The sequence below is a fragment of the Pleurodeles waltl genome, chromosome 12 (assembly GCF_031143425.1).
Source record: "Pleurodeles waltl isolate 20211129_DDA chromosome 12, aPleWal1.hap1.20221129, whole genome shotgun sequence".
Classification (NCBI taxonomy): Eukaryota; Metazoa; Chordata; class Amphibia; order Caudata; family Salamandridae; genus Pleurodeles; species Pleurodeles waltl.
The window spans coordinates 202,689,690-202,704,240 of NC_090451.1; the positions used below are offsets into that span (position 1 = coordinate 202,689,690).

General features: G+C 45.0%; 1 protein-coding gene across 1 annotated transcript; it reads left to right on the forward strand.

The window, feature by feature from the left end:
- The first annotated feature begins 7,632 nt into the window (after window positions 1–7,632).
- IL17C (interleukin 17C) lies at window positions 7,633–13,765 on the forward strand. The gene is made up of 3 exons (XM_069217739.1): window positions 7,633–7,836; window positions 9,694–10,022; window positions 12,116–13,765. The coding sequence occupies exons 1-3, from the start codon at window positions 7,819–7,821 to the stop codon at window positions 12,351–12,353; spliced, it is 585 nt and encodes a 194-aa protein (XP_069073840.1). The 5' UTR covers window positions 7,633–7,818; the 3' UTR covers window positions 12,354–13,765.
- Window positions 13,766–14,551: the final 786 nt, after the last annotated feature.

Here is a 14,551-nt window from a genome sequence, read left to right on the forward strand (position 1 = left end):
TTAAATGCCAACCATATGTAGGCATATTGGTTGCATGTTATCGACTTTCACTATATGAACAGACTAAATAGATGGGGAGCTAGACTAGCAAATCTCTACTTTTGTGTATACATAGTTACCTTGACAGTTTAGTGATATTAAATATTATGGACTCGATATTTGTGCAGATTGATGGTTCTGACATTGATATTGTGACATAAAACCTGAAATATTAATCCTTAAAATATTGGTACATGTTATGGACTTTCACTATATGATCTGAGTAAGACGAAGAGGGGTTAGAATAGTAAATCTATACTCCCGTATACACAGTTACCTTGACAGTATAGTAATAGTAAATGTTTTTGAGTAGATATTTGTGTGGGTCAATATTTCTGACCTCGATATTGTGACATACAATGCAGCACAGGTAATACCTTGCACCCCACCAGCTGCCGTAAGGTGAGACGTCAGTATGGGCTGCTATAGTCGACTTGATTCTCGACCAGAGGATATGGCTGTATTCAAGTTACCCTCAGATTCCTGGCCTTTTTCTGGGCAGTGAAAGACTCAACTTCACTCATCCAAATTTCAGAGATATTCTGGACTTGCAACAGAAGGGTTGGCCTACAGTGAAATTGGGAGAGTTGCCAACAGACCAGAGACTCTTCCAAGCCAGTCAGGCTAGGTCACAGGTTATTGACCTGCCAAGATCCCTTGGCATATCAGTCAGTTATCCAATGTTCCTAATAGGATCTAACCTGTTTGAACCACAACAGGATGTCCGTAATGTTACCAGAACGACCTTTTCGCTCAAGATTAGAAGATGGCGGTAAGGCTAATGAACCCAATATGGAAATAACATAGCCTGCTTTTCAGCATTTTAGGAAAGCAATGGTAACCAGTGCACAGTGAAAAACACTCAGTCAACACTCATCTAGGTGGGTTGAGCTGGTGCCAACGTACACAGAAAGGGCACAATGCTCTTGTTGTATGTCCAACAACCTATATGAGCATGATGACATTCTTCAGGTGAATCCAAGTTTGTCGATCGTGTACACGGGTCAAGAAAACCCCAACTGTGCATTGGCCTAGACACAGGCTGGCTTGTGCCATGCCCAAAAAGGGATTTTACAGACTGAGCCCTGTTGCACCGGGCACAATTTAATGAAAGACAAGCACGGCTTGGTGTATAGGTACACTCAAGAGTACTTATGAACAATCATACTGTTCCTCACTCTCACTGACATCATGGCACACTCACACCAGTAAGGTAACATCTCTCCCTTTACTCCATCAAGGGCAGGAGCCCCGTAACTCTCTCCGATTGGTCTATGTGACAGGTGCCCTCCTCTCACTCTGGGTAGTCACACTAGTGAACGATATGCAGTGAAGCATGACTCCTTGTGCAAGCAGGTGCCAGGAGGGTCACCCCTTAGTAATTGGCTCTGCCAGTGATACCCAGCTGTGTAGTTTTGAGGCCTGCAGCAAGGGCGGATGGGACCGAGGTTTGTCAGAAGCTAGCCCTTCAAGGCATCTGTTCCCGCCCTGAATCCAGTCACGCGCCCGCGGAGATTGGAGCTCATAGTGTTGAGTCACTTAGAGTTGCACACTTAGTAACAACACGGGTGTTGCAGGTCTGGTGACTCTCCTCTGTCCTCTACCCAGGCCCAGTTCAAGCGGATGGGCTAGGCCCACCCAAACATGACCTTTGGCCTGCCCAGTAACAACAAAATAGGCCACAGAGAAGGCACGAGTGCTTCCTCCATGTCCGCAGATGTGATTTTTTATTTCACTTTTGTTCACTTTAACTATCAGTCGGGGAAATAAGAAATGTCTAGAATACATTTTATAGTGCAATTTTCTTAATAATAGCTGTTTCACTTGTGTTCTGATCGGGAGAAAAATACCACCTTTAGATGATTTTCCCTGTTTTTCTACTGTCTGAGACAAGAGTCTGGGCATGCCCGTAAAAAGAGCACAGCCCAGGGGCGACCTTAGCTCATGTCTGAGGCACGCTGCAGTGGGGCGGTGTGTGTTACGGAAGAGAAGGCAGGGGTTTACCTGCCAATGATGCAGCAGGTGCAGTGGCACCAGAGCCCGGGTTTTAGGCTACCACCAGAATTGTCGAAAACTGGGCGCACACTGGCCTACCCAAACGCACCGTTGGCCCATCCAGATATAAATTCCTGTAACGGGGCCGGCCTCTACCTCTGCGCCTGAACGAGATACTCTCCTTGACATGGAGCACGCGGAGCCAACATCCCCACGAGGCTAATGAGCGCCAGTGCCTTCCTGTCAGGCTGGGGCTCTGCGCTAACCGGGCCTCGCCGTTCAGGACTGATGCTACTTATTTGCCGCAAATTCCATGCAGGGCAGAGGCCTATGGGAGATGTCCAGTCAGCGCCACTGCCAACGGAGTAATGCAGAAATAACTGAAACATCCTGAAAATGTCCACTCATACACCCTATTTATGCGAGCCCAGCCTAGGAGGGCCCATACTTCTCTTGTAACTGAACTGCGGCAGCGGGGCACTGAGTTGGGCCTCTCCGGATGCGGAGCACCAGTGCTCCCTCTGCTGGACAGTAGAGGTCAATGCAGGAGACTCTACCAGGGCTGAGCCAGGACCCGTCGGTCAGTGCAGAAGTGTGTGAAAAGAAGTGTGTGAAAAAGAAGTCAGGAGGGGCGCGCTTGTCCCTTAGTCGACCGAACTGATTACACTTATCACTGATTCTGAAATATATAAAACTGTGTACCAGATAACTTTGTCGGCTCTTATGATATTTTGGGTAAATCACTCAATCTTACCGTGCTTACCAAAAATGAATGTGTCCTTGTTTAACGTAACTGGTGCTCATGTAAAGCGCTCCAATGCCTTCGGGTCGAGCTTGCGCTACAGAAATCCGCAACAAAAAATATAATGACGTCATATTTCCATTTAGTGTTCATGCAACTCTTCCTCCATTTCTGATCGCAGTCAGCAACAGATTTTACCATCGCAAAATGTTATGGGTCCCTGTTTGCGAATGAAAGACTAAGGGGGTGATTCTAATTCTGGCGGGCGGCGGAGGCCGCCCGCCAGAATTCCGCCCCCATAATACCACTCCGCGGTCAGAAGACCGCGGAGGGTATTATGAGTTTTTCCCTGGGCTGGCGGGCGGTCTCCAAAAGACCACCCGCCAGCCCAGGGAAAAACTCCCTTCCCACGAGGATGCCGGCTCGTAATCGAGCCGGCGGAGTGGGAAGGTGTGACGGGTGCAGTAGCACCCGTCGCGTATTTCAGTGTCTGCAAGGCAGACACTGAAATACCTTGCGGGGCCCTCTTACGGGGGCCCCTGCCGTGCCCATGCCATTGGCATGGGCACGGCAGGGGCCCCCAGGGGCCCCGCGACCCCCCCTACCGCCATCCTGTTCATGGCGGCTTTCCCGCCATGAACAGGATGGCAGTAGGGGGGGTCAGAATCCCCCATGGCAGCGGTAAACCGGCGGGAGACCGCCGGTTTGCCTCTTCTGACCGCGGCCAAAGCGCCGCGGTCAGAATGCCCTGCGGGGCACCGCCGGCCTGTCGGCGGTGCTCCCGCCGACCCTCGCCCCGGCGGTCGAAGACCGCCGGGGTTATAATCAGGGCCTAAGTCTGCCCTGCCAGAATCAGAACTTCAGGATGTGTTGGGTGCTAGAGATCGCTTGCGCAGTTCCCAGTGGAGACTCCTCTCTGGGGGGACGAATGGGAACCTCTATCGGGGTCCTCCTCGCGCCTGCACGGGCACCACCGTAGTCCAGGGAAGGGCGCGGGGAGGGGGATTCGGGGAGTGGAAGGTCTCCAAGAGAGGAAAGCTCGGTAAAACAGTCTTCCAGGGACTCACGAGGGATGGATACCTTCGCATGTAGATAACCTGGAAGAAGCTAGAGGGTGAAGATGAGTGACTGTGCAGGGAGCAGAAGAGAGACCATGCCGCCTAAACCAATGGTTCTTAACCTTTTGGAAGCCGGAGAGGCAGAGGATTCCCCTGACATCCAGGAAAAATGGAAACCTGTCAGATCTCTTAGATTTACATGTTCCTCTGACAAGCTGACCACATCACAAGCTTCCAGTGGAACCACAATGTCGTAATCAGGGTTGGACTGGGCGCCAAAAGCAGCAATGGAACATGTCTACTTCCCATCCATAGTGCACTGAATAAGGGAGATTATCAATGGAGTCCAACCCTCTCGCGGAGGGATGGATTCTTCCCCCAAAACTTACTTGGGTAGTTATATCAGGCATGTATATGGGATGGTCAGGGATAGACTAGTCTAAAAATGAAAATATGCAATCTTCTCTTTTGTGACAGCCTATACAAAAGTGCATTATGGGCAACTTGCGATAAAGGTCAGGGAGGGTTCATCGCATCCAAAATCAACAAATCCAATATACATGGTTCAATCAGAAAGTCAAATTTCTAGCCAGCTTCATTTTATATTTATGAGAGAGTTCTGTGTATACACCACAGAGAGGTGCAGCTGTACAATAGGACACTTATTGGAATTCGCAGAATGGTGTTGCACAGACTTTCTTCACATTTCTGGTGGCAGGTGAAAACTCCCTCCTATCATTCCTGGCAAGTGGTTTGATGTCATGGCAGCAATATTCAACCATGTTTTGTTTTTCAGCACTATGGAGCTGGAACCAGAATTCTCATCTGCATTACACCAGTAATTGTGTGATTTGGGGGGAAATCACTTCATTTCCCTGTGCCTGAAAATGTAAATGTTTGCATGGTAAAAAATGTATGATGTAAAGTACTGTTCAATTCATCATCATTCCCCTCCAGTACTGTGTCGCCTAAAATACTTGTGTTTGAACCTAGCCATTTGCAACTCAATCTTGACTCTTCTCCAGTGGGAACAAACAGCCAGGCTAGGTCCTCCCTGGACAGGAGCACAAACAACCCAAGCATGGTTTCACTTTTATTAGAGCTCATTAACCAAGTATAACTTGATTCTAGTGGCAAAATGTGCATGGGACCCAACTCTGGGAATACCCCTCGCACTTAGGGTGACAAACTAAAGTATACAAAAAGTGAAGGATTGAATGCTTGAATTAATCTCAGTCACTGGTAAATACTCAGGGCCACATCCCAATCCATCATTTTTTGCATGCCATGTCACCTCAGTGTGCACACAATCATATGCAAATCAGCATTGACCCTGCTCCAATGGGAACAGTCCAGCCACATCTACTAGGTCCTCCCTGAACCAGAACACAAGCAACCCCTGGTGACTTGGACTACTACCTCAAGTGATTGCCAGTGGTTAGAATTTTCGCAAGCATCCTCCCATCAACTTTTGTGTGTTTGATGTAATGCCCCAAGTGGCCAAGACGTGGGGCCCTCATTTACTATAGCCACTGGATCCAAGATACACCTGACTGAAAAGTCCCAATTATGGCAAAACCAGTCTTGGGTTGCTTGTGTTCTGGTTCAGAGAGGACCTGGCTTGGCATTTCAGGCTGGACTGCTCCTATTTGAGGAGGATCAATACTGATTTCCATGGGTCTAATCTGAAGTGGCACGGTGGACATAAGAACATAGGTCGGAATGCTACAACCGAACAATTGCCAGAGGTTAGATTTATTGCAAGCGTCCTCCCATTAACGTTTGTGTGTTTGTTGTTATTATATACAGAACTATTGTTAGCAGAGTTTTTTTAAATACATAAATGTATTGCAACATAAATAGTTGTAGGTTCAAATGTATAATGGGAAAAGTGAAACTACAACTGGCAGAAGAGGACCGAAGTTCACCATCCTGACATGGACTAGCTGAAAACTCATGCCCACTCGGTGCTCCCTTTTCTCCCCAAGGATTCTCATGAAGGCAGTCAAGCTTTCACTAGTGGAAGGAAGGGGTTTAAAATTGGCAGACAGCTGCCTATTGGCTCTGTGTCCTGTGTGACACAATCACCCAGACCTGACTCTTCAGCCAAACAGTGCTTTATATTTTGGATCTTGTAGTTGTGCCTGTTTTAAGTATGGGCCTCCCAGCATGTTAGATGATGATGTCTAGAAAGCCATTTCTGGAATAGGGCACCAATGACCAACAGCTTTGTAGATATTCAGCAAGTATTTGTTAAAAGTTCAGTTAGTCTGATAAGCTAAGCACTTTTATAACAACCTATTAAATACTGCTTTTCACCAAAGGACGATTCCGTTTACTACATGTACTTGATATCAGATATGCGCATTTTACAAATTTAAATCAAACTGGTTTGTTGCTCGTAATTAGTTATTTTCTTGGTTTAGCAAAAGATACACAACTAAAAACAAGAATTAAAGAAACGTGGCAAAACACACGCATAAAGCTCTCTTATTCTTGCTCCAAGCGTTAAATTTATTGGGCTTGGGACTTTGCTAACAACTAAAAAACAAAATTTGCTTGACTACATGACCACATTTCCAATAGAATATTAAAATATTCAGTGTAGTTCCTTCCCACACACCATGTCCAGCCACTGTTGATAGGTCATGTTGATAGGGTGACCACATTACTTCATGTCACTGCAACATTACCCAGTTCTGGGTAATGATTTAACATATCAGTGCATTTTAGGAGTTGTAGTCTTGGTTCATTTTAATTAGGGTAATTGCACCAAAAAATGGCATCCCAGTGACATTCAGCATCTGCCCCCCCCTACAGGTAAAGTGTGACACTTTCAGATACTAGTGGACAGTTAATAAAAAAAATAACTTTACTTCAGGTAGTTTCATTTTTTCCCTTGTAAGCAAGCCTGAGCAGGCAAACAGCTCCCGGCTAAAAATTCAGGACTAGCTCAAGAACAAGCTGTCATGCAAAGTACAGGGGTCACTTGGTTGCAGTGCCACAGGAAAGGGGCCTCAGACTACCAAAGACTTGTCGCTCCATGTACACAAAACAAACAAAAAACGGCTCTGGACTTACATTTAACAAAGCACTGATTTCTGGAAGTTGTAGGATTTATTTGCTTCAATGGGACTAACATACCAGGGGACTGTGGGTTATAAAAGGACGGAATACAAGGGGCTCGGCTACGAGGAGTGGCTGAGGCAGGATTCGAACCCGTGCAGCTAGAGTCAAGCTCATACCAGGTCACAGGCGCGCTGAATAAAATGTTAAAACAGTGATAACGATGTGTTCAGGCATTTCGAGCCAGCACTTTACGCTCGCTGTCTAGCCACTGCTAAATTGTTTTATTAAACAATGATAACACCTGTTTGAGGACTTGGGTCTGTGTCCTCAAAGAGCGCAGTGGCCGAAGAAATGTACCATTTCCGGCAGAAAAGACATGAGACAGTGTGCTGAATAAACCGTTTCTGTCACACTAAAAACTTCCACTTAACGTTATCAGTCAAGTATTTGTGAAAATCAAAACAAAAAGTAAGCTCTCTGGTAGGCCGTGCTCTGAGCATCTCGTGGCCTCACCTGGGGAACCTGGCGCGTGCAGGGCTCGCCTATGAGGAAGTGACTGTAAATAAAGGCCCGACTTCCTTTTACGACACAGGCAACCAAAAAAAATCAAAGGGAAGGAAGAGATGCAGGTTATTTTACACCTGCCTGGATTTTCCAATGAGGGCTGGAGCTTCAGACAGGTGTATAAAAAGGGAGGCGGCCTGCCCCAGAGGCAGGTACAAAGTCTGAGGCTCAGCCAAGAGAATAGAGCGAAAGGGAAGCAGGACTCCCTACCGAGGTGTAGGTGCTGAAGGAGTCTGGGAGGCTGACAGAGGTGGGGAACAGCTGCTGCTGCTATTGGTAGTGGATTCCAGTGGTACAGGAAGCCAGAAAATCATCCCTCATCCTGAACTAGAGAGAAGCCTTCGCCCTGCAATGCAGTCATCCATCCTGGTAAGTAGTACACACATTTTCTGAGTATTTGAATATACAGGTGCAGTGGACAGGGTCAGGAGGACTCAAGTCATCTGCTAAAAGGGATTTTTGTTAATTTTATACCGTTAGGGCGCAGTGTTGGAGTGCTCACAGTTTTTCAGTCAATGTAAATTAAAGGCGATGAAAAGAACATGATTTGCACAAGATCACACAATTTGGTCACAGTGGGACAGCCGGTATAGAATCAGTTGCCCACGAGATTACTAGGCCATAGCACCTAATGCACAAACTTAGGTTTCCCATTTGGAGCTCCTGCACTGAATATTGACATCTATATTGATTAAAAAGTTCATTTTCATAGGGTATGCAGTGACCATTTCTTTTGCAGCTTTTCGTATGCAGGTATCTTGCACGTGCTTTGTAAGGCATCTCTTTCTTTTTCAAAATATCCCCCTGATTGGCTATTTTAGACTTACACACTGTTTTTTCAGTAATTTTCAGTAATTAGAGTGCACATGGATGTGTCAGAACAATCCATACTTGTGTCAAATACGTTCTTCTGTGTTTACCTTGCATAGGGTGACTAGATCTCGACATGACACAGAGGCATCTTGCTCTATTTCTGAGTTCCATAAAATAACCTATTGCATTTTGGGAGTTGTAGTATGTGTTCGAATCTATGGAAATAGTTGAACTAAAGGCACAAGTTAAAACGGTATGCAAAAGAAAAGGCCACAACTGGTCATATGGTTTCTCTGGTAGTACAATAACTTCTGGTAACGCAAATCCATTGGCACAGAGGTGGCAATCAAGTAACGGCTACCTCTTCTGTTTTCGTTGATAACGGTAGGGTAATGAAGTTGTGGCTTATTGTGCTGTTGCCATTGGCATATGTAGGGCAATAAAACAACGCCTCCTTCTTCCGTTTTCCTTAGCCTAGAAATGCCAATAAAGCTATGGTGTCTTCTTTCAGGAGCAATGACTAATTGGGGTGTCTATGCAGATAATGCACAGTTTTGTAAATAAGGCCCTGGTTTTGTGCCAGGGGCTCTAGAGAACCAAAGGGACTCTAGAGAACTAAAGAAGTGGGCCTTCAAAGGGGGCTGGGCCAGGAGAATACTAGATATAGGTGGTTTGTATCTTCTATGACGAAACTTTGTGAGTAGCTCTAAGTGGGTGACAGGAAGTTACAGAAGATCTCAGACTACGGTGGCCTCCAGGTGTGGTCAACGCTGTTCTACGCAGACCTGGCCGTGGTTTTGGGGTGTGGGGGATAAAGGGCATTTCTTAACACTTGGGTCCTGTAAAAGACTGACAGGGCTGGGTAGGTTCATTCACATCAGACAGTAAGTGGACTGTAAATTATATAAACCCAAAATGTGACCAGCTGATATGCAAACCTACTAACTTGTTATAGGCACAAAGTGAGTTAGGTCTTCTCCCAATTTCCCAGCAGGTCAGTCAACGTCTGGCATTCACTGGAAGTATCTAGTGGAAGTTCCTAGTGTGGAGAATGCTCTCTATAGAGCCTATTCAGAAGGGCATATTGGAGCATGGAAATACTTGCTCCCATAGTACTGTTTTACGTATGTTTACACTGCTTTGTGAAATGGCCCAACACATCTAAAACGGGAATATTGTGTGAATATTCATATATGATTAGTTCAAATATAAAGGCCTCTGCCCTCTTTACACTTTTACTAACAGGGAAGTGGACTTTTTGGGCTGATTCACAAAGGCATGTAAGAGGGTGTAAAAGACTACTCCTGTAGGACTACTTTTCCTACTCATAAGTGTTTTATTTTTTAAATTGGCTCCTGCATGTGTGAGGCTCTGGGCTAACCCTGTATTCTCTTTCCACATCTCTTCCTCCAGTGGTTGCTGTGCTCACTTGTCCTCCTCTGCCTACAACACAGTGTGGCAAGCCGGAGGCACGTAGTGAAGCCCCATCCTGACCACCACCAGCCGCAATGCTTCACCAAGGAGCAGCTGAGTGAGCACAACTGGATGCAGCAGTTCAGTGGGAGCACATTTAAGTGGGACAGGTACAGCGCGGTGACCATGGTGCCCCACCTAGAGAAGATACAGGGGGACAAAAAGAGGCACCGAATGAACACCGACAAAAAGTGTCCATCTTTCAAGTCCATCTCGCAGGATGACTTCAAACACCACAACGAACGTTCCATCTCTCCCTGGAGATACCGGTAAGAATCCAATCCAATCCCCCCAACCTACACTCTTGCAAGATAGTCACACCGTGAACTACAAGGGTTAGCCAATTCAAGGGGTCACGTTTAATCGAAGCCTGTAAAAATCAAATTCACGCCCAACAGGATTATGTTTTTTTACCCCCACGTAGTGTGGAACAACATGCAGAGAAGTTATTTATGAGAAGCTTGAGCACATGGTATTCTCCTTTATGCACTGTTTTTCTAGTGACATTTTCCTGCGTATTGCCTAGAGAAAAATGACCATGCAATAACCTTGGGACCGAACGCAACTTGCAAAAATCTTGTGATTTTAAATTGGACGCAATCATCATTTATGCTCAATTTTAAATTTAGCATTGCACTTGGCCTGAGGTCAGGTGTTGTCGGGGCACTATGACGTGCTATCAATGATTTTTTTTGGCCATGTTACGTGGTGTTAGTAATTAGGCCAAAAAGGGTACAAACGTATGGGGTGCTGTTTTAGCACATGGTATGAGAAGCTGCGAAACTACAGCTTTTCCCCCCAAGTTTAGTCTGGCCGTTATTACATAAGGATATGTCAATGTGTTAATTTTGCAATAACTCTACTGCTTTCAAATCAGGAAAGGCAGAAATGCTATCAGCTGGTAGGGTTCCTCGCCCACTGAGTGCTTGCATTACACTGTATGAGGAACTACTTATTAATAATAAACCTCTCTGTCCACTTCTGCTTGCTCCCTATGTGTGTCGCACTCTAATGGGCTAACGTCACATCAGTGCATTAAACCCAGACCTATTGACTTTGCCAATAGCAGAAAAAATGTTGAAGTGTGTATTTTGTTTCAGTTTGGTCCAGAATCTCCCGATTTCCCTGTAGGCAAGTTCGAATCTATTTGAGAGCTAGATAGCTAAACATTCAAACTCACCGGTTTATGATAAAACTTGGTTTATTAAACCAAATTACTGGATGAGTCTACCTTCTACGTGCATCCTGTAAGCAAGGCAAAAATGGAATCCCTGGCAGGCCTTCCATATTTCCGATGTCAATAAAATGAAGATCGCGGAGTGGAGCAATAGTTATAGCGCTAAGGAGCTGCAGGATTTCGCTCCGGGCACTATATGAAAAGCAGTTACTGTAATGCGGGGATTGTGAGTACTATTTCCAGTGCTGTGTTAACTATTCATGGGACTAGCTTGTAGGCTATTTATCTATTGGGCCGTTTTGCACAGCGCCAGGAGCGCTCGGATAATCATAGAAATATGAATATGATAGGACGAGAGTTCTGGTATAAATGGAAAGGGCAGCGCGTCCTATATCGGACGTTTATTTTCAATGCGTTATGAGGTTTGTACTAAACTAAGGAATGTTAGAAAAGTTGCTTCCATCCCCCTCATTCATGGCAGAGATGTTAGCTGCACTTTCCAAGGCCAGTCAGCATTACAGTTAGGATACCCAAACCATGAGACAGCGAAATAGAGCAGCACGAGGCTAGAAACCTGAGGTGCTGCGAGGAGCCGAGCTGGGTCCCATTCGTCGCTCTAGGGAAGGAGGCCATGCTGCAAGACGCCTTAACTGCGCGCCCAGCCCCGCGCGCACGCCCTCTTCGAACAGCTTTTATTTTACCCACAATGCACTTGCCGTCTCAAATGAGAATTGTTAAAGGCATGCTTACTATTGAATGTAAATCGCCTAAATGCCTCTGGGTGCTGTTGCTTTTTATAAGACCATGAAATAGTTTTAAGGACGTTGTCTTTTAAACACACAAAACTTAATAAAAACAACACAATATAAAATACGGCAATTGTCACCAAACTACTAGGACACTCATACACTTCGTCACAATTTTTTTTTCTAAAATTAAGACACAATAATTGACTTGTTTTATATTGTGTTGTTCTTACGTTTTGGGTGTTTAAAAGACCAAAACTTAAAGAGCACACATTTAATGAAAGAAAGTCCCAAAATACCCAAAGCGCCTTCTTTTTGCATTGGATACACCAGGCCTTGACATATACATTTTCGTGCATATCCCAGGCCTTTCTGGATTCACATTCTGCTCTATTCCTTCAAAGTGACTCAAAATTGCATTTTCTTATGTTTTTTCCAGAATTCACGAGGACGAGGACCGGTACCCCCAAAAGCTGGCCTTCGCAGAGTGCCTGTGTTCCGGTTGCATCAGCACCCGGACTGGAGAAGAGAATTCCTCTCTGAACTCAGTGGTCCTGGAGCAGACCATGATGGTCCTCCGGCGGAAGCCGTGCCACGATCCACCAGCCACGTTCACCTTTGAGGTGGACTACATCAAGGTCCCAGTGGGCTGCACCTGTGTGGTACCCAAATACTGAGGACGCAGCCACGGGTGACCCCCGCAGAGCTCCTATGGAGTTCAGTACGATGATAGCCAACCCTGTAGTGTGATTGTTCACACACAACCAGTTTGTTTGTTTTAAAACACTTAAGACGTCTTTTTACTAGTAGGGCCTCGTAGGTCATTGTCTGCTCGGTGGAACAGTAAATTCACGAGCAGAATGGAATTCCAGGATATTCGATTTTGAGTTTTGTGCAGCAATAGCAAGTTCATAGTCAATTCCTGTGCCCACGTATGTAATTCATCATGAAGGTTAGTTAGATGGCTTTTTAAATAGGGTCTAATACGGAATTCACCATGTGTCTAAGCGCAGTAGCACCAGCCTTTATTTTAAATTCACATAGAAGCCCATTTAGAATTACCTTACAAAGTTTGTCTGAAGTTACCATGTTCAGTTTTGTACCTGGCACATGTTGATGTGCGACAATGGCCACCATTTTAAAATGTCCTGCTACACAATGGCCAAACCACCCCCTCCCTGGGTTACACATTAAAAAAAAATGGACTTTGGTTGATTACCCATTATGCACAAGACTTCTAAATCTTGATCCTGGATTTCACAATGACCTTTAACCCAGCTAGTATGTTGAAGTTATAGTATGGTACTATGTTCTTTTAATGCAAAACGCATTTGACATGTTTAAATATTTGATAGAACTGCCTGTATATAGCAGTGCTATTTATTATATGGTATATGTATTTTAATGTTATTAATTATATGGTGTATGTACGTTAATTATATTGCATATCTGTATTGCCAATTATTCGTTTTACCGCATAATTGCTACTTTAACCTCCAATGAGTCAGCTCACGAATTCAGCTGGTCCCCAAAGTTGTGAAAACAGTCACCTTTGGAAGCGGATTTGTTTCTCAAGCGCACTTCCTGTCTGAAGCACGAGTCTAACAAACTCTTTCAATCCTGACGCTGTGCCCTGGGAACCTGTCTGGAATGCAGCCTGTCCTGCTGGCAAGGCAGAGAAACCGGATGGCCTAGTTCCCTGTGTAAGCAATCGTTAAGCGCTTGCAAAATATCGAAATACGGACGAAGATGTGTATTTAATATCTATTTATTGTGTATTTATAATGTATTTATTGTAGATCTATTTATTGAAAGGCCACGCTGATTTATGAGCCTTTAAAAAAGTGATTTTAAAGAAAGTCATCATGACACATATATATAGAGATTTAGGAGACTATACAAATAATATTTTTGTATCTCTGTGAATTGATAGCGTGTAATTATTTATTATGTGTAGCGATGGCATTTAAATACACTATCTATTTGATTATGTCTAATTTAATACACTATGGCATGGTTCGTCATTTTGTCTGCTGGTAATGGCTTGATGGCGAGATGAATTGCTAAACAAATAAAACGTTTTTTTTAAATGAAATTCCATTTGTGGTGATGTTGCCTTTTGTTACCATGTTACTGGTTTCCGTCGCAGCTGTACCATTCCCCAGCACATGTTCGCACCCATAAGGTGGTGGTAGGTCCCAAATCTGTGTGAGTTGTTGGGAGTAGGTTTTCTTGTTCTGTTCCACTCATCTATTGTAACAACTGCCTGAATTATTCATGTGTCTCCAAGAGCCAGAGAAGTCTCTGCAACTGAGGCTCCTGGGAGTCGTCAGGTGGTCAGGATCACTGCACCATGCTCGGGGCCCTGACTGAAGCCCAGCGCTCAGTTAATACCACTGCTTAATCACTTTTAAAAAAGTGAAGGAGACCATATTGTCTTAGGTGCCTGCTGTTGAATGCTGCAATTGCCGAATTCCATGGCGGTCTAGTCTTGATTCCACCTCATGCCTTTTTCTTCCACCATCCCACACTTTGTATCCATTTATCCCACTCTTGGGGCTCTTTTTTTATTCCTGAGTTCTCCTTTGGTCACTGTTTTACGATGTTTCTCTTTCTCCTTTTCTGGGTTTCTCTCTTACTTTTGTATAAAGTCTGATGTTGAATGTAGATGCCCACCACCTTCAACCACAGGACAAACTCAGCGCGTTGTAACACTGTCTTTATTTTTCACGTCAAATGTCCTTAAAGACCAATGCCTACTGGGGCACACTCAGGGAAGGATGGCTTCCATGACCCGGTTGTGTCAAATCTGAGCATCTTCTCACCAACCTGACGAGATCGGTATCACCCGGGCAGACAAAGAGGAAGGCACCCC

What these genes read in the sequence shown, in the direction of transcription:
- IL17C (XM_069217739.1), top strand. An exon ending in ATCTCTCCCTGGAGATACCG is followed by an intron (nt 10,023 to 12,115) that starts GTAAGAATCCAA and finishes TGTTTTTTCCAG; the next exon opens with AATTCACGAGGACGAGGACC.